The 24613-nt window shown below is 52.5% G+C and overlaps 1 protein-coding gene across 4 annotated transcripts in view; it reads left to right on the top strand.

Annotated features, from left to right (window-relative positions):
- The window catches only part of PTPRN2 (protein tyrosine phosphatase receptor type N2), a 725828-nt gene that overhangs the window by 64795 nt on the left and 636420 nt on the right, over window positions 1–24613 (top strand). For 2 of the 4 annotated variants that reach the window (XM_049095286.1, XM_025449397.3), the window contains exon 2: window positions 2609–2659. The exons of 1 other annotated variant lie outside the window; for it this stretch is intronic. In XM_049095286.1, the coding sequence (XP_048951243.1) occupies window positions 2609–2659 (51 nt within the window). Of the gene's footprint in view, window positions 1–2608; window positions 2660–24613 lie in introns of those variants that run through there. One more of the 4 variants, XM_035699967.2, reaches the window with a different exon arrangement.

The following is a 24613-nucleotide window of genomic DNA, read 5'->3' as shown; positions in this document are numbered from 1 at the left end:
GGTGCGTGTGTGCGCATGACTGCAAGTGCGCTTGTGCGTCCTGAAGCTGGCGGGAAAGCTGTGGTGTGACGAGTGGGGTGCACCCAGCTTCCCAGCCGAGTGCCGGGGGTTCAGCCAAGGGGGCAGCATGAGCATTTTGTGAACATTGCCTCAGGTTCATGGGAAGGGAGGGTAATGGCCTTAGGACTGAGGCACTCGGGTTTCTGCCACCAGGCATGAAGGTGCACACCCAGGATCTTGCTTCCTGCATGGGACGGGCTGGCCCTGCAGTGGGCTTTGGTCCTGGCAGCGTTCACGAGCCCGACTGTGAGACGCAGTGCCAACAAATTGGGTTCAGGGCTGCACCCAGCCTGCGGGGGTGGGGAGTGGGTAGAGATGGAGTGCGTCTAGCGGAGACCCCGGGGCGGGGCAGTGTGTGCCACATAGATGAGTCTTTCTTCTGTGGTTCACAGTCACAATTAGTATTAGGAGGCGGCTGGTACTTAAAATGAAATGTGGCCTCTCATGACTTACAGCAAATAACAACATGAATAAATCCATAAAATTAGCCCAGCCTGCTGGAGCAGCACTGCTGACCGACACCTTCACGTGCAGCGACATCTGTCTGATGCGGTTGTCCCGGGTCCCCGGGTGCACAGGGTGAGGCCCCTTGGCAGCAGGCGGTGGTGCCGGAGCCGGGATTCAGGGCTTCACTGTGCTGCCGTCTCGTTCCTGTTGGGTCCAGCTGCCAGCTGTGGTTAGCGAGGCTCGGAGAGCGAGTCCAGGTTTCTAGCCGCGCCCTCTCCTCGCAGGACCTGTTGTCTGTGGCTGCCACGTGAGCAGTGCGGGGTCGTTCGTGTAAGTGAGTCAGGCTCGAGTGGGGGGCCTTCTGTGGGCCCTGGAAACGCCCGGAAGGATCCTGCCACGGAAGAGGGATCGTGCGGTGTCTGTGAACCTGGGCGGAGGGAGGGGCAGCAGGACCTGACACTGCAGAGCCCCTTAGGCGTCTACCTCCTGTCCTCCCCGCAGACCGTCCCCGGGCAGCTGAGGGGTGTCTCCAGGGCCCACAGCAGCTGGGCTCTGCTGCTGGTGACACTGAGCCTGGCCGAGCCCTGGGCCCTCGCAGGAACAACACTGGACGCAGCCTTGCTAGTGCCCGGGCGACAAGCTGGCTGTCGGGCAGGTCCCGGCTGCTTTCCCTCCGGGCCTCCTGGGCCTGGCTCGGGTCGCAGGTGAGACAGGAGTGGGAGCGAGCAGCTCTGGGACAGAGCTGTGCGGATGTGGCTGCGGTGGATGGCTCAGGGTGGCTCACGGATAAGCAGGGGTGGACATGCGCTCCAGCCACCCCGAGGCGTGGGAGGGTCTGTGTTCCAGGGAAGCCGTCCTGGCTCGGGGTTGCGGTCCTGGGTGGCCCGCCGAGGAGCGGCTCCTGGGACGTCTCCTGGGGGACACGGAACCATCAGCTCTTGCTCTACAGTGGCTGTGATGGCAGATGACCTCGTGACCTCATGGTAACCTGTCCCCTGACTCCATGCCTCTGGTTCCGGAGCCACATGTGCTTTTGGGCCTTGCCAGCCCTTCCTTGTTTCAGAGAAAGCTTCCGACTCTAGGGGTTTTAGAGCAGGTGAGTAGTAGGAACTTCATGGTGATGCGAGGGATGGATTCCTCCAGTGGAGATGCCCCTACCTGCCATTCCTTCCTGTGCATCCGGCTCCGGGCACCTGCTGTGGGCCGACCCGGGTGCACAGAGGAAATGGCAGAGGATCGAAGGACGCGGTTATGTGGTTCCTCTTGTCGGGAACCTCCTGGCCGGCAGAGGAGGGTCGGCCCTATGTGGACAGTCACCGCAATGTGCAGGGCCGGTGGCCAGTGCTCGTGTGCTGGTCGGGTTGGGAGAGTCCACGGCCTGGGTGCGCTGAGTGGACAGTCAGAGTTCGTTAGGAGGCGCCGCGGGATGCAGGTGCTTGTTGGGAATACACTCTCCGCGTTGCTAGAGACCTAACGTGCTCAGAACACATCCCGGCTTTGTCAGCGGGGGTGTGTGGCCAGAGCACCCGGCAGCCTCCGGATGGGGGGCATCCGAGTCTCGGCCTCCCCCTCCCCTGGGTCTCCATTGCACCCTTCCTGTCCGGCTCGCCCTGTTTGACATCTGCCTTCTCGGACCCTCTGTGGTGGGTACAGGCATTTGGGGTCACACTCCCCATTCCTGACTGTTTCTGGAAAATGAGAGGCCCCTCCCCGCCTCCTCCTTGCGTTCCTGGCAGTACCTGGGGCCGTCTGTCCACGTGGGGCCTCATCCTGGGCATTAGGCTCAGTGCTGGATGGGATGACCCAGCGCTGTTGACAGGGCTCCGTGGGGCCGAGGATGTGTCTGCATGGACGCCCTGTCCCCCAGCCCCGCTCCCTCTGCTGCTCCCCTGGCGGAGATAGGAGGTTTGTGAGTGTGTCCTGACGGAGAGGCCAGGCCGCGGACACGTGTGTGTCCTCTCATGGACTCGGAGCAGGTTCCCGAGTTCAGCTTTATCTCACAAGAGCCAAACCCAAAGGGCCATTGGGTGGACGCGTGGGAGTCTGCGGCTGGGACGGCCAGGGCAGCGGCACTTACCCCTCTCTCGCTTGTCCTCCCCAGGCTGCTTATTCCAAGATGACCTCTGCTCATCGTCTGAGACCTGTGTGAACGGTAAGTGTGTGGGGCAGGTGTGTATCCACCCTGCGGGCCTGGGCGGGCTGGCCACGTGGGGCAGACATTCGGGGTGGGTTCCTTTCCCCAGCACTCCTAGGGTTGTGCGGCCGAGACCTCTCTGGCGTGGTGGATGCGCGCCACATCGTTTGCAGGCGGGGGGGCGGGGGGTGTCAGTGTCACGTCTGTGAGCCCCCAGGACTTCCTGCGAGTTGCCCACAGTAGGTGGGGGTCTGGGGCCCTGCCCGCCCGCAGCCCCTTGTGTGCCTCTGGCAGAAGCCACGTGTCCTCTACACCCCTGGTTCCTTCCCTCACAGGCACAGACAGATGTGCTCGGGGTTCTGGGTTTGCAGGGCTGGTGTCCCCCCAGCAGCAGGGTCGGGGGCAGCCCCAGGGCTTCCTGCTGCAGTGGCCTGGCCTCTCCAGGCAGCCCTGGCATCCTGTTTGCTGGCTGCAGGTCTGGGCGCCGCCAGTCCGTGGCGGCCCTCACCTGTTGGGGGAGGACTGAGTCCAACACCTGCTCGGAGTTTTGCCTGGCACTGCGGTTCCTGGACCACACGGGTGTGCAGCGGCCTTGGGTTTGTGGGAGGAATGAGTGTGACGGGTGTGGCCCCTCCACTCCTGCTGTGCTGGTCTCTCAGGTCATTTGTGGGCGTGTTGGGCTCCCTGCTGTGTCCTGGCACAGGTGCCGCTCACTCCCCCAGGCGTGTGTGCAAACGAGGCCGTAGGTGGGGCCCGGTTCACAGGGGCCCGGTCCCTGGAGGCTATGCACGAGCCACAGGTGCTGTTCACTGTCTGGCTGCTGGGGGCCTGGCGTGGGGCAGCCCTGAGGGTCCAAATGCCAGTACCTGCTGCCGTGAGTGTCCCAGGAGAGGATGGGCCTGTGCACCTGGGGTTTTGGGGCTGCCGACGCTCCTGCTTTGTCCTTGGGACGAATGGCTACAGCTCTGCACGGTGCTGTTCTGTGTGGTTTGGGGGAGGGTTTAGGGAAAGAATTCTGTGCAGATCATGGTGCCGGTGACCCGGGCAGGGGGGTGGGGGGAGACAGTGCGGTCAAACCTCCCTGATGGTGGACGCAGGGGGTCCTGCTGGCTGGGTGCCTGCGACCCTTCCCCGTGGTCGGGCCTCCCCCTCAGCATTCCACCCCCACCCTGGGGGTGGCTTGTGAGTTCACCTCATGCTGCTTTTATTTGGAGATGGCTTTTAAGAAATCTTGTTTTTAAAAATCTGCCACCTGCCCTCGGTGAAATTCGATTATGAAGGAAGCAGATGGGTGTGTGTTTAAGTTGGAGACGTAAGTGGCCCCAGCATAGTTAGAACTACAGTTCTTTTCCCATCCCTCGTTCTCGACAAGAGCTGGCCTCAGGTCATGACACTGTGGGGGTTTCCTTCCCTGCTTCCTTCCCTGCATGGAAGCATGTTGATGTCATGCAGGATGATGGCTGTGACTCCTGGGGTAGATGGCGTCTGCTGTCTTTCTCTACAGTTCGGGTCTGGGAGGCAGCAGGGCAGGCGTCATCTGGTCTTAAGCTGTGTCTCTGAGTAGCTAAGAGGGAGTGAGAGGAGGACGAGGCGGCCACTGCATCGTCCAGGCCGCTGGCTGCAGGGCAGACAGGTGTGACCTCACAGCTCTGGGGGCATGGGCGGGCCACCCTGTGGAGTCCAGAATGTTCTGTGGCAGACACAGCTTCCCTCTCTTCCTCTCCACTCCTCTCCTTTCCTTGGAAACAGAGATAGGTAAGCCTGTTAGCCTCAGAGATGCTCTCCAGTGTCCCCCAGGCTTTCTGAATCACAAGTCAAAAGGTTTCATGGGATAAGATACTTTCTAAAGAAAGACAAAGATGAACATACTTACACCTCCCAGGACGGTTACTGTCAAAACCTAAAATAGAAACAGGAAGGAGTGTGGGTGAGGCTGTGGGGAAATCTGACCCCTTGTCCCCTCGAGCACCATTGATGGGAGTGTAAGGCTGCGCCCCTGCCAGCAAGGGGTGTGGACAGCCCTCGGAAAGTCTGACGTAGTGTCACCATGCGATGCCCTAGAGGGTGGCAGGCAAGGACTCATGTAGTCATGTGCATACCCGGTGTCACGGTGGCAGCGAGCACGGCAGCCAGGAGAGGGGCAGCGCCAGTGTTCAACCCAGTAAACACGGGGCCATGTGCACACCGTGGGTTCGTGTCAGCTTCGAAGGGGAGGGATTTCCAACACCTGCTCCGACATGGATGCACCTTGAGGAGCTCAGGGATATAAACTAGCCTCGAATGATGCGTGCTCAGGGGCACCTGGGGGCTTGGTTGGTGGAGGGTCTGCCTCTTGGTTTTGGCTCAGGTCCTGATCTCAGGGTCATGGGATCGAGCCCCGCGTTGGGCTCCCTGCTCATCGGGGCATCTGCTGGAGATGCTCCTCCTCTACCCCCCTCCCATGCTCACTCTCTCTCTCAAATAAAAAATTCTTAAAAAATAGCGGGGGTGGGGGCAGATGCTCTGTGATTGCATGTCAGCGAGGTCCCTGGAGCTGTCCGATCCATTGAGGCAGGTGGGCAGCAGGGCCCTGGTTGGTGGGGATGCAGTTTGTGTCTGACAGGGACAGCATTTGAGTTTGGGGAGATAGAAGGTTCTGGAGATGGCAGAGGTGATGGTTGTACAACCATGAGAATGTGCTCAGTGCTGCTGAACTTAGACATGGATTCAATGCTGCAGTTTAGGTTACGGATGTTACGTTATCTAATGTCACAATTAAAAAAGAAAAAAGATAACCAGACTGGGAGAACCATTATTGGTAGACCAGAGAGTCTCATTCTTGCGAAGAACTCCCACTCCTTATGAGAAAAAGGCAGAGCCCTGAATAAGAAATTGGGGCAAAGATGCAAATGGTGATTTGCGGAAGAGGAAATGAAAATGGTCCATGTGTTCAATGGGAATGTTTACCCTGAAGATGGTTTAGGGAAATTTAAACATAAACCACACTCAGCAGATTGGCAGATTAAAAAGATAAGTGACGCATCCAGTGCTGGTGAGAACGCGGGGAAGTAGGCACACATCCCCCTGGAGTATGAGGTGGTCACAGTCTCTGCTGTATAATCTGGTGATGTCCATTAAGTGACAAATATAATAATATCATAGCATAATATATTATGATAATACAATACAAAATAATATAATAATATCATATAATAATATAGTAATAATATAATATAATTCAGTTTGTTTTGGGGGAGTCACATAAATAAAAGCAAAGCTGTGTGCCCGTATTTGTGGTGGCAAACCCTGTGACACCTGTGAGTCCACTGATAGGGGAGAGGTCTGAATTATGGACGGGCTGCAGCTTGGGAAATTATGTAGATACTTAAAAATGATTTAAATATCTGTTTGCTAACCAGGAAAATGTCTTAAAAGCAATTGTCAGAGCAGCAGTCATGATACGATCCTGTTCCTAGGAAAGCCTGTGTCCATGCCCCTCGGTGGATGAACAGAAGGGAGCTTTGCTGGCCAGGGTGCCGCCAAGCGCTCAGCCCCACAGGGCATCAGGTGCAGGCTTGGAGCTGGGCCGAGTCCAGAGAGAGGGTGGCCGGGGTCGGTCCACAGCCTCATTCCTGCAACGGCGCTTCCCGGGGCATGGAAGCTGGCCCCTGAGGGCACAGGCTGAGCCCCGACATGTGAAGGGGCCTCCTTCCCGGGACTCCTTCGTTTTTCCTCCTCCTTCTGTGTCCTTTGTTTCCTTCCAAAACTTTCTTGGGCTGTGAAGGAGGACGACCAAATAAATGTATTTGTTGAAAGTGCTCACAACACTTTTTTTCATTTTCGTGTTTAGTGATCATGAACTGGGCCTGTCAGCAGAGGTGCTGATCTCCTGGGTGCCCCACAGGCTCCTCTGGTTTATGGCTCTGGAAAAAATAGGATAATAGGAAGCTTTAATTTGACACCAGGAACAATGACAAGTATAGTCAGCTTGGAGAGATTAGGTAGTAGCAGGAGAACCTACGCCCCGACCCTGGAGAGGCTGGGAAAGCCTTTGGGATCCAGACACCCCTGAGGCCCTGGTCCCTGTGGGATCTGGACACCCCGAGGCCCTGGTCCCTGTCCTGTGGGGTATGGACACCCTAAGGCCCTGGTCCCTGTGGGATCTGGACACCCCGAGGCCCTGGTCCCTGTCCTGTGGGGTGTGGACACCCTAAGGCCCTGGTCCCTGTGGGTTCTGGACACCCCGAGGCCCTGGTCCCAGTCCCGCGGGGTCTGGTCACTCTGAGGCCCTGGTCCCTGTCCTGTGGGGTCTGAACACCCCAAGGCTCTGATCCCAGTCCTGTGGGGTCTAGACACCCCAAGGCCCTGGTCCCTCTCCTGTGGAGTGTGGACACCCTGAGGCCCTGGTCCCTGTCTTTTGGGATGTGGACATCCCAGGCCCTGGTCCCTGTCCTGTGGGGTCTGTTCACCCCGATGCCCCTAGCCAAGGAGGTTCTTGGGTACAGCTGGCTCTGTGGGAAGGGCTCTGCTCACCGGGAACCCAAGCTTGGTGCTCAGATCTGACTCCTCTGGGTCATTTCAGGGAGCCGAGCAGCGGGTTTTATAGAATGGATTTTAAACATCAGCTTTGTGGGAACCATTTCACTTGTGTTTTGGAAGGAGGTAGTCTGTCTTGACTGTTTAGGTCATAAGGCCACACTGTGGAGCTACTGGCTGTCCTGACTGCGCTCCTAGATGCCAAGGACATAGACTTGATAATGTTTTTGTCTAGATAGACAAAAATTCTGGATAAAGGTGTTGGGGAAGGGCAGCCCCGGTGGCGCAGTGGTTTAGTGCCGCCTGCAGCCTAGGGCGTGATCCTGGAGACCCTGGATCGAGTCCGATGTCAGGCTCTCTGCATGGTACCTGCTTCTCCCTCTGCCTGTGTCTCTGCCTCTCTCTCTCTCTCTCTGTCTCTATGAATAAATAAATAAAATTAAAAAAAATAAAGGTGTTGGGGAACCCAGCAACATCTGTGAAGATCATTTTAACGGCAAGATGTAGAGGCCAGATCCTCAGGGTTTGACCTTCACTTGCTTTTCTTGGGCAATTACTGAGCATGGTTTTGGGGGTTACCAGGTGAGCTTTGTATGGCAGCCCGTTATTCAAGGCTAGGGGACGTCTGCCGAGAAGTCTCCTGGCCTTGCAGAAGTGATAACTCGTGGCCATTCAGTTTTAATTTTATCCAGTTGCTCAACAAGTCCGTTCTCCCTGGAGGCCCCTGGGCATGCCGTGGTTGCCATGGTTGGCATGGTGGGCATGGTCACTATGGTCACTGTGGTCCCTGTGGTCGAGGATGCGAGTGAGACTCGTCCTGAGACCCCAGAAATGAGGAAAATGTTTAGGGTCTGAATATTCTAAATCCTTCCCTTGGGGGCAGCCTGAGGGCTCTCAGTGATCCCCGAGGCCCTTGGACCCACTGAGGGGCCGGTATTTCCTTGGCATTTTCCTGAGTCTCAGGGGGGAAGCCGCACTAAAGGGCTGTGTGCCCAGGGTGGCTGCTTGACCTGCGTTGGATTTTCTTAAGTGTCCTGGGGGCTCCTCTGCCTGCGGAGGAGAAAGAATTTCTTTCAGGAAGCACGACTCTCCGCCATGTGCCTGCTCCTCCACGATGATCTGCCCCCATGGAAATGAGAGCAGGGAGGAGGTTGACCCGACCATGGGGCTGGGGGACTGCCTCTGGACATGAGCAGGGGGTGCAGGCACCACAGCTGCCCCCCAGGGGCTTCCTCTCACCAGGCCCCAGAGGGAGGGCTCTGTCCTTGCAATGACCTGCTGACCTGTGGGAAACCCCACATGGGCCCAAGTCCCCAAGGCCTTGTGTGTGACTAGGCCGCAGCCAGCTGAGCAGAAAGCGGGCAGGCAGGGGCTTTGTTGCCGGCTCAGCACCTCTTGATGCTTCTGGATCCCTCCAGCAGACAATGTGGACGTGCCCGTCTGCCCGCACCAGCTGATGGGCTCACCCTGTGCCTGGGCCCCTCCTGGACGCACGTCCTCCTCCTCCTTTCGGCTTCGTTAGTCACCTGCTCTCACTTCTCATCCTTTGATGGAGATGTGCTCACGTCAGAAGCTTTGAAAAAAATGGAAAGTAGCAGGAAAGCAGAAGGCATTTCCGTCGACAGTGTCTGCTTGTGGTTTAGCAGCATTGCCTGCGGCCTTTACCCCATGCTGCAGGTGCGGGTCCTGGGTTGTCAGTCGCCCTTCCATCTCCAGCATTTTCTGAAGCTGTGCACAGCCATCTGCAAACCTGCTTTGTACTCTGTGCTTGTGCTGGGAGCTCCCGAGTATAACATAGCCTTAAAAAACATTTGTATCTTTTCTAATGTTTAAAATATGTTCACATATCAAAGCAGAAGAGAGCTTTGTGCTTGACGTTTTCTTTAGTATTTTGGTTGTTTTCCAATGAGATATTCTTACGAATCAGATCAGTGCATCGTGGGCTGTGGGGCTTTGAGGGGGGGAATCAATGATTATACCTTCAGAATCTGTTTTTAGGACATAGCATCTGTGTTTGCTTGTCTCCCATTTAGGGTTATTGGCCATGGACCCAAGTCCACTAAAAAAAGAATTCAGAAACCTGCCTTCATAGTAGTTAGGTCACCGGTACGGCTTCGTGTAAACGCATTTCTAGAACCTTCTCTATGTGGACCTGAGGGTGGCACTTCTGGAGCTCTGACAGCTCTTCTCCAATGGCCAGAATTACCTGAGTTTGCTCTGTGACTTGTGTGTCCTGTTTGTTTCCTCCTTGGCCTTGGGTCCCCTGGTGCACAGGTCCCGCGGTTCCTGCCAGCTCTTCTCGGCAGTGGCGCCTGTGTCTCACCTGTCTCGCCCTCCTGTCTGCTCCTCGGGGCCCGAGACCCACCCGTGGGGTGAGGTCAGACTCCAGAGGCCAGCCTGGGTGTTTGAGGTCACAGCCAGGTGGCTCCAACATCAGGGGTGCGTGGCAGCAACCGCCCTGTATGTGGCTCTGTCTCCGTTGCCCGCATGCCGTCCGGTTCCCGTGTGCCGTCACCCTTGCTGTCCGTTCGTGCTCTGACTTGCCTGCCTTCCACTGCTCAGCACCAACACTATGGCTTGTCCTGCTCACGGCACTTGGCACTTTAACGTCCCTTCCAGACTGAAGATTTCCGAGAAGCCCTGGAGTGCTGCCATCCTGCTGCTCATTGCTGTGTGCATGTGGGCACACTCACGGCTCTGCTGACCCTGTGCCTTGAAGTGCAGGGGGCGGTGATGGGCAAGGGCACGACCCTGTGTCAGCCTAGCTCATGTCTGCGGGAACATGCCCAACTGCTCTTGCCTGCTGTTTCCTCCTCACCCTGCCCTCATTCTCCAACTCAGGCACCTGCCTGTTCCTGTCACTGGGCCTCCTTCTGTCCAGGCCACAGTTGGGGCACAAGGAAGTTGTGAGCTCACTCTCCCTGCTCTCGGGGTAGCCGATGCTGGTTGGGGCTTGGAACTGACTGCTCTGCTCAGAGGGCATTTCTGTGACTTCCTTGGGGACCCTGCTTGGGGCCAGACGATAAGACTGCATGAGTGTGGGCCTGATGACGGCTCTCGGGGGAGCCGCAGGGAGGGGGACGCCTGAGGAGGGTCGTGCAGGTGGTGGCTCCCATGTGCAGTGCAGGGGCAGCCCTCCCATGTCCTGCTCCGGTGTTGGGTCTTTCTTGCGTGTTGGTTGAGCCCCAAGGGTGGAAGCGGAAGGTGGGAGAGTAGGGCTCCTGCGCAGCTCATGTTTCTTCCCGGACGGTTTCCATTTGGTGGGTGACCCAACGGTGAGTCTTTGTTCAGGATGGGGTCTGTGCCGCTGCCACTGCCGCTGTCACATCTGCCCGCTTTCTGTGGTCGAGCTGCTGCGAACCTGCGATCTGTGGGGTTCAGAGCCAGGCAGCGACACTAACTGTCCTCTCTCTCTGATGCATTTTTAGGGGTTGGGTGTGGGACAGTGGGGCCCTTTCCTGCAGCTCCTCCAGCCAGAGCTGTTAAATCTATTTAGATTTCAAGCAATGTGTAGAAAGGACATATTACGGAGATTTCAAAGATTTTTGTTTGTTTTATTTTACTTTAATAGAGAATTTGGCACACTTAAAAAAACCCAACAATTCAGATACTTATGTTTGTCGGTTTGAAGCTGAATAGCTGTTTGGAGAGTAGGAAATTAGAACCCAGTGTTGGAGGAGCCACCACACACATATTATCCATAAAATGCAATGCAAAATTATCTCTCAAACTACATGGTGATTGTTTCCAGAACTTTCTCACATGCCTCAGTTTTCCGGAGACATGCCCGCCACGAGGAAGCACCTTTGGGGACCTGAGAAGGATGTCACATTGTGAAGTGAACTTAAAGAGAAAACTTATTAATTTCTAATTAATGTGTTGTTTTCTAGCTGACACATGCCATGGACTGAATGTTACCATGGTGGCACCAGGACTCTCCTCTGTCAGGAAGTCCTCCTGGTTGACCTAGAATCCCCTCCTCCTCTCTGAGAAGGCAGCACATGCCCCAGGTGATTGATTACCCAGTGCTCATGTGCTCCTGAGGTTGGGGAGTGTCTGTACTCTGGGGGCCAGGAAGCCACCTGACTGCAGGCACCAGCGGTGTTGGCAGATCGAAGGAGGTTGTAGAGATCAAGGAAGGGACAGGAAGGCGTAGTCCTGTGCTCAGTCACAGTGTATAGGTTCTCACAATGTATACTTGCATCTGTTACACAGATTTTTAAAATAAAAGGTTTTATTTATCCCCTGGACCACCCCCAGAGGGATCCATCCATCTCTCCTGCTCTCCTGGGGAACCCCCTCACCAAGCCCAACTCTGTTGATGTGAAAAATGAAATGAAATATATTGGTGAAAAATAAAAAGGAAATAAATCCTTAAAATAATAATAATAATAATAATAATAATAATAAATAATAATAATAATAATAATAATATTTTGTTTTCCTAATGGTAACCTATAAAATCTGGAAATAAAGACTAAAGGACACAAAAAAACTACCCCAAAGATAACACCATAGCTCATTCTAGTTCTTCCTTTTGAGCATGATGTTTTTGTTGTTCTGAAATGTTCAATATGGGGACGCCTGGGGTGACTCAGTGGTTGAGCATCTGCCTTCAGCTCAGGGCATGACCCCGGGGTCCTTGGATCGAGTCCTGCTCCCTGCAGAGCCTGCTTCTCCCTCTGCCTGTGTCTCTGCCTCTCTCTCTGTGTCTCTCATGAATAAATAAATAACATCTTTTTTAAAAAATGAAATGTTCAATATGTATGTTCAACGTGCTCCAATCACGTATGTGAGTGCCTGGTGTGCACCGCCTGGTGGGAGAAGGAGAGCATCGTTATTAGTGGAGCCACTTTGGAATTATTTTGATAACAGAAGATGGAAGCAAGTCTCGTTTATAAAAAGAGAAAGTGTTAATCACTGGGGTCCTTCCCCTGCTTTTAGGTTTATCACATGTTGCTTCAAAAATAAATTATGCCAATAGTGTATGGACATATTCTCCTGGAAAATGAACGCTTTGGAAATACATCGACCCCAGGGGAAAGATCTTCCTCCGTATCCCTTCCCTCGGCCAGCCATCACCCCACCTGCAGGCAGTGGTGGTTACCAATGGCCGCGTGCCCCACCTGGCTGACGTCCATGCCCCTTAACATGGAATGTGCCAGGCGCTTGCTCATGATAAGGGTCCAGCAAGTGCAACTCACTGGTCTTGCCCCCTGGACTGTGCTCAGTGAATTTATTGCCCAAACAACACGTACCACCCAGGGGCTGTTCCGTGGGCAGGGTCATGCCCCCTCGTCCTCACGGGAGGGCTGTGGGACGTGGGCTGATACCACCCTGCGTGACCAGGAGGCTTGTGGTGCTCCTAAATGCCAATTAATCAAACCTAAAAGGAATGGAAATTAATTACTGAGTTAAACAGTGTGAAGCAAAATTTCATCTGGCTTATTAGCAGGAAGAGAAATGCAGTTTTGAGCCTCTGCATTAATCACTTGAGTTAAGCTGGATTCAGCTCCATTTGTGCACCTGTGCACAGCTATAGTGTTTCCCACCTGTGCACAGCCTTGGACGTGCGTGTTCCCACCTGTGCACACTCACACGCAGCATCACAAATACGGCCCTGGTTAGTCCTACTGGGTATGTCTGTGTAACTAAAATAACCAGTAGTGGGGAAATAATGTGGGCGCGTATCGTTCCAAATAAGCAGTAATAGCGGGTTTGGGGCTGGGTGTGTACCTGCAGCTCAGCCTCCTGCCCCAAGGCTGGGTGTTGAGGACGTGGGCTCTGGTGGATTGTGTTTCTGCACATCACGGTTCTGAGGACTGGGGCCCCAGACACCTTCCTGTCACACTGCCTGCTGACCCTCACGGAGACGTGTCTGCATCTTGCAGCTTGAGGCGGTTAACCAGGACCCAAGATGGGCCCACAGGGTCGCGTGGACTTTGCCGTCACCATTGCAGTGGCTCCTTGGCCCGTCCCCAACGTGCCATGGGGCCTGCCACAGCTCCTTGTCGCTCTTGTCCTTAGCTACTGGGAGGCCCCCAGGATGCTGCCCACGCACACCATATAGCTTACATGTACCACCTGCTGGCCGTGGCCTCCTTCGTCATTGCCTGGACCCTTCTCAGGATGCTTCCTTCAGCTGAGAGGCCGGTGTCATCCAGAGCCCGGCACCTGCTTTCCTAGCTGCTCACATGTCATCCTGCCATGGAGTTCCTCCCACTTCCCCTGGGAGGCCCCCCCCCACAGAGGCGGTGGGGCATAGGGGGGCTGCCCAGGGCCCGCTGGTTGCTGACCTCGAGGACTGTGGATATGCACATTTCTAGGACATTTCTGAAATACTCTTTTTCCCTTGTGTCCCCAGTTTCTAGGGTGATATACTAGCTCATTGAATTACCTCCCCAGTCTCCACTTGTGAGGTTGGGGTAGGACAGTCAGCTGTCTGGCAGAGGAGGCCCGTGTGCATGTTTTCCGGGGCACATCCAAACCCAGAGCCACTGAGGGTGTTTCTCCAGGGGGAGTTCTTGGGAAGTGCCGGTTACACTTGTGTTTCCTGCAGCATCCACAACCCGTAGCCTTCACGCTGTCGCTCCAGAAGCTTCATCAGCGTTCTGATGGGTGAGCAGATGCCACATAGGGAGTCTCCAGGTACACCAGGCCCCCTCTGTCTGGTTCAGAGTTTGGGTGATGCATGGTCAGCTGTGCATGGGCGACACGGCCGAGGTCCATGAGGACTGTGACCACCCCCCACACTTGCACTGCCTGCCTTTCTGGCCCGAGTCTGTGCTCTGAGGTCACTTTAGTGTTACGGGTTCTAAGGATGCTACCAGCACAGAAGGAAGGAGATGCTCTGCTGTGAAGGAGCACGGTGCCTCAGGGGACAGACCAAGCAGATTTAACTAAATCAGAGCCAAGAATTGTGAATAGTCAGGTTTATATTGCAGTCGTTTCTGCTTTGCAGGTTTTTTCTTTTCCTTTCAAATGCTTAAAACAGTTTGTTTTTGTGATACTTGCAGCCAACCTGATGTTTATTTTATTTTATTTTTATACAAAAGGATTTATTAAAAAAAAAAGGATTTATTAAAAAACCAGTAAGACACTACTACATCATGACGCTGTCACACTGGGCTTTTAACACAAGACTTGCTCTACAATACTGGGGGGAGGGGCGTAACACACAAATTGATTCGGAAGCATAGCAATTAAGAAATAAAACAATGTAAAATTAACATCAGAAGCAATAGCTCATTCTTGTCCACAATGTCACCGTCACCATGAGGGCCGGATGGCTTGGGCTCTCTTGAAGCCAAGACGGTGGTTCCATCAGGTCACTTAGGGCCACACTGGATCTTCCGAGTGGGTGGCTGTGCTCCCCACAGCAGCCTGAGTCTGTGGTCTGTGTGGCTGTCAGTGCTCAGAGCGGGGAGCTTGGCTTCCTTTCCTCCCCCACCCCAGAGTCTGGTTGCCATGGAGATCAGAACACCCTCCAGAATGGGGGGGCTTAGTGTCCTGCCTTTTCCCACATTTTCCCAGGGCGCAGTGGCACCTATCCGTCTCTGACACGGTGTGTGCATTCATGTCCGACCACAGGCCCCATCTGCTCTCCTGAGGGCCGGCCCACTTGTAGGCCGTTCCAGGAGTGGGGTCATGCGGGCCAGCTGGGGGGACACCCACATGGATGCAGCCAGTCCCAGCGCAACGTATGGACAGAGAACAGACACGGGTTGTGGCAGGAATGGTTTTAGAGTTTTAACGTATCTTCAAGGCTGTTCCTCCTCCCTTACTAGGATGCTGAGAATAGAATTGTAGTATTTAGAGGAATCTGCTAAAGGCTGATTTATTTATTTTTTATTATTTTTATTTTTTTATTTTTATTTATTTTTTAAATTTATTTTTTTGATGTTCAATTTGCCAACATATAGAATAAGACGCAGTGCTCATCCCATCAAGCGCCCCCCTCAGTGCCCATCACCCAGTCACCCCTACCCCCTGCCCACCTCCCTTTCTACCACTTCTAGTTCATTTCCCAGAGTTAGGAGTCTCTCATCTTCTGTCTCCCTTTCTGATATTTCCCACTCATTTTTTCTCCTTTCCCCTTTATTCCCTTTCACTATTTTTTATATTCCTCAAATGAATGAGACCATATAATGTTTGTCCTTCTCTGATTGACTTACTTCACTCAGCATAATACCCTCCAGTTCCATCCACGTCGAAGCAAATGGTGGGTATTTGTCATTTCTAATGGCTGAGGAATATTCCATTGTATACGTAGACCACATCTTCTTTATCCATTCATCTTTTGATGGACACCGAGGCCATATTGTGGACATTGCTGCTATAAACATTGGGGTGCAGTTGTCCCGGCGTGTCATTGCATCTGTATCTTTGAGGTAAATCCCCCACAGTGCAATTGCTGGGTCGTAGGGCAGATCTATTTTTAACTCTTTGAGGAACCTCCACAGTTTTCCAGAGTGGCTGCACCAGTTCACATTCCCACCAACAATGCAAGAGGGTTCCCGTTTCTCTACATCCTCTCCAACATTTGTTGTTTCCTGTAAAGGCTGATTTAAATTTGATTCAGTTTTGCTGGAGGTGTTGGGGGGAGACATGAAATTGGCATTAGGGATCAGAAGCTGTTGGGGGACTCAGGGGGCTCAGTGGGTTGAGTATCTGACTCTTGATTTCAGCTCAAGTCATGACCATAGGGTTGTGAGATCGAGGCCCAGGTCAGGCTCTGTGCTCAGCAGTGAGTCTGCTTGAGAGTCTCCCTCTCCCTCTGCCCCTACGCCTGCCTCTGTGCTCTCACTCTCTCTCGCCCTCTCTCTCTCATGCTCTCTTGCTCAAATAAATAAATCTTAAAGAAAAAAAAAGTTGTTGATATTTTCAGATACAACCAAGAAGCTGGATGAATGATGAAATCAGTGGTTGTGCCACTTTGAGAAGCCCCAAAATTCTTTATCCTTAGAGCAAAATTTTACACTGAACTTTGGGTCTAAAGATTATACTTTAAAAAAAAAACCTTAATTTTTGGTGAACGGGAGACTGTTAGCCCTGTTCCAGTGGTCAAGGTAGTGGTGTGTTGGTAAATGTCCAGCAGCCAGCATCGAGGGGGCAAGGAGGCTGATTTCCAGCCAACATGATGCCACTACAGGTGCTTTGAGAGGACATGTGACATTCAGCATGTGGGGCCCTGGATGACCCTTGGCATCTTGGGGCATTGATCTGGAGGAGTTTGGAAGCAGTTTCCACAGAGGCTGGGCTCCCAGTGGAGCACCAGGTAAGGGGCAGGCAGCCATAGGTCTCTGTTCACGCTGATGCAGGTGTTCCTCACTGCTGCTCAGCTCAGGAGATCAAGCTTGGCTTGGGACCTGCCGCACTTTCAGGGTGCGAGTTTGTGAGCTGTTCCTCCTGGATTATCATCCCACTGGTCTCTTGTGTTGCTGAAGCATCACTAAGCAATAATAATAGTGTGTTTGCATGGGTTATACGTTCCTGAGTGTTTTCACATCTGTTGTTAGATTTCAGCAACATCACTGAGCAATTTTTTTTTCTCCCTGAGGCATTTTTGTTCTCATTTAACAGATGACAAACTTGGTCCCTTGGATGTTAAATGTGGAGATGCAGGGACAGAATCCCATTAGAACCCACAGTTGACCCAGCCCATGGTTGTTCTGACTGAATCATGTACCTTAACGATTCACGTTCTAGGTTCACCATGAAGATCCACATTCTAGGTTCACAGCGAAGATCCACATTCTAGGTTCATGGCAAATATCCATGTTCTAGGGTCACGGGGAAGATCCATGTTCTAGATTCACCTCAAAGACCCACCTTTTAGGTTCGTGGCAGAGATCCACGTTCTAGGCTCACCATGAAGATCCACATTCTAGGTTCTCTTTGAAGATCCATGTTCTAGGTTCACAGCAAAGATTCACATTCTAGGTTCTCTGCAAAGATCCATGTTTTAGGTTTGCTGCGAAGATCCATGTTCTACGTTCTCTGTGAAGATCTATGTTCTATGTTCCCTGTGAAGATGAATGTTCTAGTTTCTCCACAAAGGTCCACACTAACCATTATTTGCCTCTTGTGAACTCTTTTTGAAGCCAACAGAAGAGGAAACAGTCATGTGTGGGTTAGATGAGTGTTGAAGTGTGAATAACCGCATGCCCAACAACCTCTGCAGGAACCTCCTAACTCTTGCTGCCTCTGCAGGCTGCCTTATAACTGAATATCTCTGTTTGCCTGAAAATGAATTTCAGGGGCACCTGGGTGGCTCCACGGGTGGTGTCTGCCTTTGGCTCAGGTCTTGATACTGGGGTCTTGGGATCAGTCACACATTAGGCTCCCTGCAGGGAGCCTGCTTCTCCCTCTGCCTGTGTTTCTGCCTCTTTCTGTGTCTCTCATGAATAAATAAATAAAATCTTAAAAAAAAGAAAATATATTTTATTGAGAGTGAGTCAGGAGTCTCCCTGGACAAGTTCTGTGGCCAGGCTTCCCACCAGCTTGGGGAGGTTCTTGGTTATTTTTACATTTAGAAATAAAAGTAAACAAAGGTCTTCCCTCTATTCATTTGGCTTGAAATCCATATGGTTTGTGTGGTTTTAAACTTGTTTTCAGAACTGGAAGAAATCTCAGAGACTGGAAAGTGGGTAAAGGTGCACGTGTGAGGCAGGTTCACACTGCTGGCGGAGCCGGAGGCTTGGTGGTAGGTGCGATGGGAGCCAGGGGGCTAGTCCGGTAGGCCTCCTGCACATGCCGGGAGAAGGCCCTCCGCTCTGCGGGCCCTCAGCATCTTCCATGGTGGAGAAGAGCTGTTCCTTGGCTTTCCTCTGACCTCAAGTCCTGTGCAGTAGTATGACGGGGACAACTTACTTTCCTGTTTGTGCCTCCATTTTGGGGAACAGACAAAGCTCTCATATTTTTGCTGAAAATAAGACTGATCATCTGAAAGAAGAGGAGCGAGTGAGGAGGGAAACCCTACGGCCTGAGGGCTCTCAGCATCAGCAGCTGATGTGGATGGCCCTGCGGGCTCCTCTGTCCATGCAGAGCCCAGGTCCGCTCCAGGCAGAGTGTTGGGTGTCTGAGCAATGTGACGTGGTGAAGAGACTGCAGCTAGTACAAGACGATGGACGCGTTCAGGTAGTGATCACCTGGTGCCCTGGCTCAGGCGAGCGCTGGCCTTATCAGGATCGAGGATGGCCTTCAGGTTCCTCCCAACAGGGATGAATGGAGCGGGAGATGGTGATGCTCTGGTCACCGGGTAGGTCCTGTGGCCAGTGGTCTACCCTGGAGTCCCTGAGGGTGGGGTGCCGCTTATCTGGGAAGGAGAAGACTTTCCCCCCAGCCCCCCACCCATGTCTTCTCTGCTTTCCCACCAGGAGGCATCCCAGCTCATCCCTCGTGTCCTCCGTGGCATGCACTCAAGGTGTGTCCTGCCGGGGGTGGTGGGGGTGGTGCGACTGGTGTCATCCTTTCCCTCCCACAGTCTCTGGGCATCTGTTTGCTCCTGAACACTAGTCTGGGGGAGTGGGCTGTGTTCAGGGCGTTCCCAGGGTTTGGCAGCTGTAAGAAGACTGCTGGGAGTGCCTTTGTGTGGGCCTTTGGGGACCCGCTGACCTCGTGAGCTGGAGGGGGGTGCTTAGCTCAGGAACCACCTGAAAGTTTCCTTCATTCAGGTTAGTTGAGAGTCTCGAAGGATGCAGAAATGTAAGAAATAAAAGTAAATATGTAAAAAGTAGATGGTCCCATGAGCCACTAGAACCACACCTCGTTGTCTTTCAAGTCGTCTCTCCTGCTGTTCAGTCTTAGTGTTCCGGCAAAACAGAGCAAATTATCCTTGTTTTTCCAGTTGTTGAAACAAAACATTATAACCATATTTGACGATAATCTGTGTCCAAATAAAACTCTCCCACTTCGACTTTATTACTTTCCAACAAGTCAGATCCCATTGTGATGGTCGGGAAACTCTCCATTCCTTATGGTTTCCTTTGGCTAGGTCTCTGCCTCACCTGCTGTGTGGCATGAACAAATGTTCTTCGGCTACTCCGATGACCTGGGTAAGAATTTACTTTTCTTGTTTGTTTCAAGGAACAGAAATTCACTTAAGCGTTAATAAGACCACTGTGGGTGACGGGGGAGCGGCACAGGGCTAGTTGCCATGTCACAGGTGCTTGAGTCATCGGCTTTGTCTGTTAATCTGATTGGCTCAGGTCGGTCTTCAGACTCCAGCCACTGAGTCACGTGTCTCCTGGTCCAGTTGGGTCAAAGTCGAGGGGCTCTTGAGCTGCTCACACCCCCTTTTCCAGCAGGGCTTGTAGGCTTCTCTCTACCAACCTTCTGAAAGTGTATCAGCAGTTCATATTTTTGTTTCTTCATTGTCTGAAAAGAAACACAAAGCAACTAGAATCAAGCTTCATACCTTTTTGAGTCTGTTTATTGTGAATTCACATTTTCACTTTCTTAACCTGAAAGCACATGCATATGTGTACCGTCATGCACACTGTGGTCACCATCTCTGGTGCACACATATTGGCCTGGAGGTCAAGAACGTGGGGCCAGTCTGGGATACCAGCCTTCTTCTTGAGCTTCTCTATTCATGTCACTTCCCCATGAAGATGCTGGATTTCTCACCTGTAAAGTGAGGAACTTGGCTACATCGGAGGTTATCAACCTCGGTTGCCCATTAGAAACACCTGGAAGCTTTTCAGTAACACTGGTGCTCGGACATGGCCTGGCAGACTTGAATCAGAGTCTCTGAGGAGTGGGGCCTGGGCATCCACTTGCTGTCTTTTCTTCCCTTCTTCTTTTTTTAAGCTCCCTGAAGTGAGCTCCAGTGTGTAGTTAAGTGGAGAAGCACTGAGCTGCGTGATCTTTAAAAAACCTTCTGGCCCTAAAAATTCCATGTTCTCTGCACTAAAATGCCAGCTGTGCTTTGTGCGATGAAGCCAAAGGCATGGGGGAAATTCAGTCTCCTCATTATTCCTTCTGTGGTTTGTTAGCAAGAACAGCACCAGCATAAACGATCTTTCTCTGTGGACACACAAATCAATGCAGATGACTAACTTGTCATTTAACAAATTGCAGATGACAGTGTAAAATCGTCTTAGGTAAATAACCCGAGTCTAATTGAGTGATGGCTTTCTGGTTTTCATTTTTAAGGATATTAGTATAAGACACAGGAAGACTATGAAAAAACTAGCAGTTGTTACTGATACCTGCATGGTGTTTCACAATTTATAGGAGATTTTGTATGCTTTATTTCACTGGAGGCACAAAATTCCAGTTGTATCTTAGATTGGCTGCTTGTCAGCCTGTTACTCTGTCAGCTGGAAGCAGGACAGAGTAGTGGGGAAGCAGGCAGGTGAGCAGTTGGCCACAACATAATACAACATAACAAGACCTACAAGGTCTTTAGCGGTAGAATTAACCAAGTTATGGAGGCCGGTGACTTAACATATATCATGTAAAGTGAGGAGATAAGCTCTGTGTTTGCTTTATGGGATCCTTTTGATTACAACATAGATGTGTCATGCTATGGGAAGACTCCTGGGCAACAAGGGAGAAGATCTGGGTTCCAGGCCTGAAACTGTATTTCTAGGCTGAGCAGCTGAGCACACACGACCAGGGCCTCCCTGTGCCATAGGCTCAGGAGGTTGGAGGTGCTGCCCAAGTCTAGCATATGCCTGGCATGTAGCCGGCTCTTAATGAGCATGTCCTGGAGGCTGTTGGACACATACTCAGGTAGTGTCTGGGGCAGTGGACTCGGTAATGAGCATGGGCCATGGGGGTCCAGCAAGACCAAGAACTGAGTCTCCTAGGGACTCAGAACTACTGCCTCCTTCTAAGCCCCAGTTTGCTAGTGAGGATGATAATATCTTCCTTGTACAAAGGTGAAATGGGGTATTGCCAGTAAAATGTTGAGTATCTAGTGGCAAGTACTGGACACTCAGTGAGTGTGGGTAAAACTGTTATGACAATAAATGTCCACAGTGAACATCTGTCTATGGACGGAGAAGCAGCACACAATGGGTGTGTATGTGAAGTTGGGTTAGGGAAGCTCTGTGAAGGGGAGGGCAGGAGCGACATCAATGAGAATCAAGACAGACTCAGGGAAGGGGAGGAAATTGTGAAGGCTGTAGAGACACCACTGTGTCTCTTCACAGCAGTTTTTTGAGGTGGGCGCTCATAGTATCTTTCCATGATAGGCGAGGAGGCCCAGGGTAGTTTAGGAACTGCCCATGATCACACCACTAATTAGTGCTGGAATCAGGATTTGTACTTGTCTGTAATCTGGGCTATTCTACAGCCTAAGAGACTCTTAGAACTTCAACTTCCTTATGTCCAAAATGGGGATAATACTCTTTATCTGAAGGTTAAGTGATAAAGAGCATAAATGGTTTCGCATAAAACCTGGCACACTGGTGATTTTTAATAAATGGCACAATAACTCTGATGATGATGGTGATAATGATGATGGTTACGATGGTGGTGCTGATGGTGATGATGATAAGAATGGTGATGGAGATGTTGGTGATGGGGGTGGATGATGGTGATAGTGGTGATGATGATGGTCACGATAGTGCTGATGGTGGATGATGATAAGGATGGTGATGGAGATGTTAGTGCTGGTGGTGATGGTGGTGATTGGGGTGGGTGATGGTGACAGTGGTGATGACAATTTGATGGTCATAGTGGTGATGATGGTGATGCTATTGATGCTGATGATGGCAGTGGTGACGATGGTGATGACAAGTGGGATTAAGAAACTGGGAGAAAGTGGAGGTAGGAGATGATGGGTTCACCTGGACTCTTGGACTTCCAGTTATTTAATTCTTTATTGAAGGGTGTGGTCTGATAGTGCCTGCTGGGAGGGAATTGGAGATCTTGTGACAGGATCTGGTTGAGAGCATTGGCTGCCGTGAGTGAAGGTCTGCACCACTTTTGAGAGGTGATCGATAAGTTCACCCAAGCACCTTCAGGAAAGTCTAACAATTTGTTTAATGTTTGGAGAAATATGGGGAGGGTTGTGATTTAGGCATGGTGGAAGGTGGTCCAGCTTAGGGGCTCTGCTGTGTGGACACAGAAAGGAGAGTAGCTGGGGCGCCTGGGTGGCTCAGTCTGCTGAGCGTCTGCCTTTGACTCAGGTCATGATCTTAGGGTCCTGGGATCAAGCCCCATGTTAGTCTCCCTACACAGTGGGAGTCTGCTCTCCCTCTCCTTCTGTGTGCTCCTGTGTTCTCTTTCTCTCTCTTGAATAAATAATGATAGATAGATAGATAGATAGATAGATAGATAGATAGATAGATAGATGATAGTAGATGATAGATAGATAGAAAGGAAAGTAGGGAAGGGTGTGAGTGAGTCAAGTGGGGGAAGCACAGACGGTCCATGCATCTGGGGAGGAATGCACATTGGAGAGGCCGTGGCTGTTCTACCAAGTTGGGGAAGATTTTCACCCAGATGCTTGGTACCTCAGTTAGCTAGAAGTCTAATATGCGACTAATGAGAGAATTAGTTGTTTTTCGTGCAAGTCCTAGATACACTACTACTTTTTTTTTTTAACTTTTTATTTATTTATGATAGTCACACAGAGAGAGAGGCAGAGACATAGGCAGAGGGAGAAGCAGGCTCCATGCACCGGGAGCCCGACATGGGATTCGATCCCAGGTCTCCAGGATTGCGCCCTGGGCCAAAGGCAGGCGCTAAACCGCTGCGCCACCCAGGGATCCCAATACACTACTACTTTTCAGACTCAGTAACTCAGATTGGAGTAATTTATCCTAATGAAATGTTTTAAAATACAGGGTTGAAAACTAACGTGTAAGGATGTTTAACAACTTTCCTTATAATGTAGAAAAACTAAAACCACTCGTGTGACCAGTACCAGCTGAGATGAGTTGCAGGAGAGCTGCCGGCAACCTGCAGAGCTGGTTGTGAGGGCTCCGCATGGCCCAGGGAGCATTCGCGATGGAGTGCGATGTCTGATAGGGGAGGCAAGGGGCGGCCTGCAGTTTGGTGAGCTCAGCTATGTCTAAAAATGAGTAATTATACAGAGAAGAACATTAAAAGAAAACGTGTCTATAATGATTTTTTTGTTCATGCTTCTCTGCATACTCCAATTTTATGCCGTAAGATTTTATTGCTCATATAATGAGAAAAAAAAGTCATCAAAAACTGGGAATTTAGCAACTTGGCAACTTGTGCTTTTTTACAAGGGGATCTCTTAACCTTAGGTGAAACCGCATGGCCTTTGGGGACACTCGTCCTTGTAGGAAGTACTGTGGTTTCTTGGCAGCGCGTCGGGGGGATGAGGAAGCTGGTGCTCCCTGTGTGCAAGGAGGTTCCTCCCCACAGCCTCTGCGGAGAGTGGGGGTCTTTCTGTCCGCCTTCCCCTTCCCTGCCCCCCTGCTCGGGGCCCGCCCCCCGCCCCCAGGCCTGCCGTTCTGAGATAGCCTGCCCCTCAGGCGCTGTGTCTCTCACCAGCCTGCAGGGTGGAGGGTGGAGTTCGGTGGGCAGCTGGGAGGGGTGTCTGACGTCCTGGGGACCCACCAGGGCCAGCGCCTCTAGCTGCACAGCTCCTGTTTGTCCTGAAGAACTTTTGTGTGCAGGTGGCTGGATGTGGAGAATGTCTGGACTCCTGGCAAGAGCAAGAACACGGATGTCTCCTGGGGTGGGTGCCTGGCTGGTCAGGGAATGCCCCAGGTGCCTGGGGCTTGGTCCCCTTGTTGCTGTGAGGGGTTCTGTGAGGGGAGGTGGAGGGGGAGCCGGGGCCCCAAGGGACATCCTGTGGTAACGGGGGGGCACCCGCAGGCAGTGGGGTCCTGGGGACCCTGGCTGCAGGGCTTCTGTGCGACCTTTGTGCACAGAGAGAAGGCCTGAGCACTGCTGGTCTCGGCAGGATGGCGTGGACCCGGCAGGCGTGGTGTCCTAGGGCCACAGGGACTCCAGGTTGCGTCCTCTGTGCTGCCGTGTCTGTGGGCACCTCCGGAGAGTCGTGTCCTGCTGTCTGTCCTCAGGGTGTTCCCTGGAGGTGGAGACATTGGAAAGTGTGGTCTCCACAGTCCTTGTCACCTCGGATGTGCGGTGAGCGCAGCCTGGGGCGGCCAGGCGGAGGCCGTGCTGTCGCTGGGTGACAGCCTTGCTCTGTCTCCCCACGGGTGCTGCTCCCTTGTGCTCACACCCCTCCTGCTCCCTGCATATCCCCCCCTCCTCTCTAGCTGTGAGCATCATCTGCCATTGCACGCACGGAGCCCTGGTGCCCCCAGAGCTAAGCCACTGGCTAGTGATGGGGTGTGATCTGGATCTGCTCTGTGCCAGCTCAGGCAGACCCGAGGCCGCTGCCAGGGTGTGAGGCTTTGGGAGCAAACCCCAACTAGGGGCACAGGGGGAGCTGGCAAGACTGGGTTCTCTGGGCCCCAGGCTGGATGGTCAGGCCTATCTGGGCTTGAATCCCAGGAC

The sequence above is a fragment of the Canis lupus genome, chromosome 16, assembly GCF_003254725.2.
Source record: "Canis lupus dingo isolate Sandy chromosome 16, ASM325472v2, whole genome shotgun sequence".
In the NCBI taxonomy this organism is placed as follows: Eukaryota; Metazoa; Chordata; class Mammalia; order Carnivora; family Canidae; genus Canis; species Canis lupus.
Note: the sequence above shows the minus strand (reverse complement) of the source record. Positions and strands in the feature narration are given on the sequence as shown.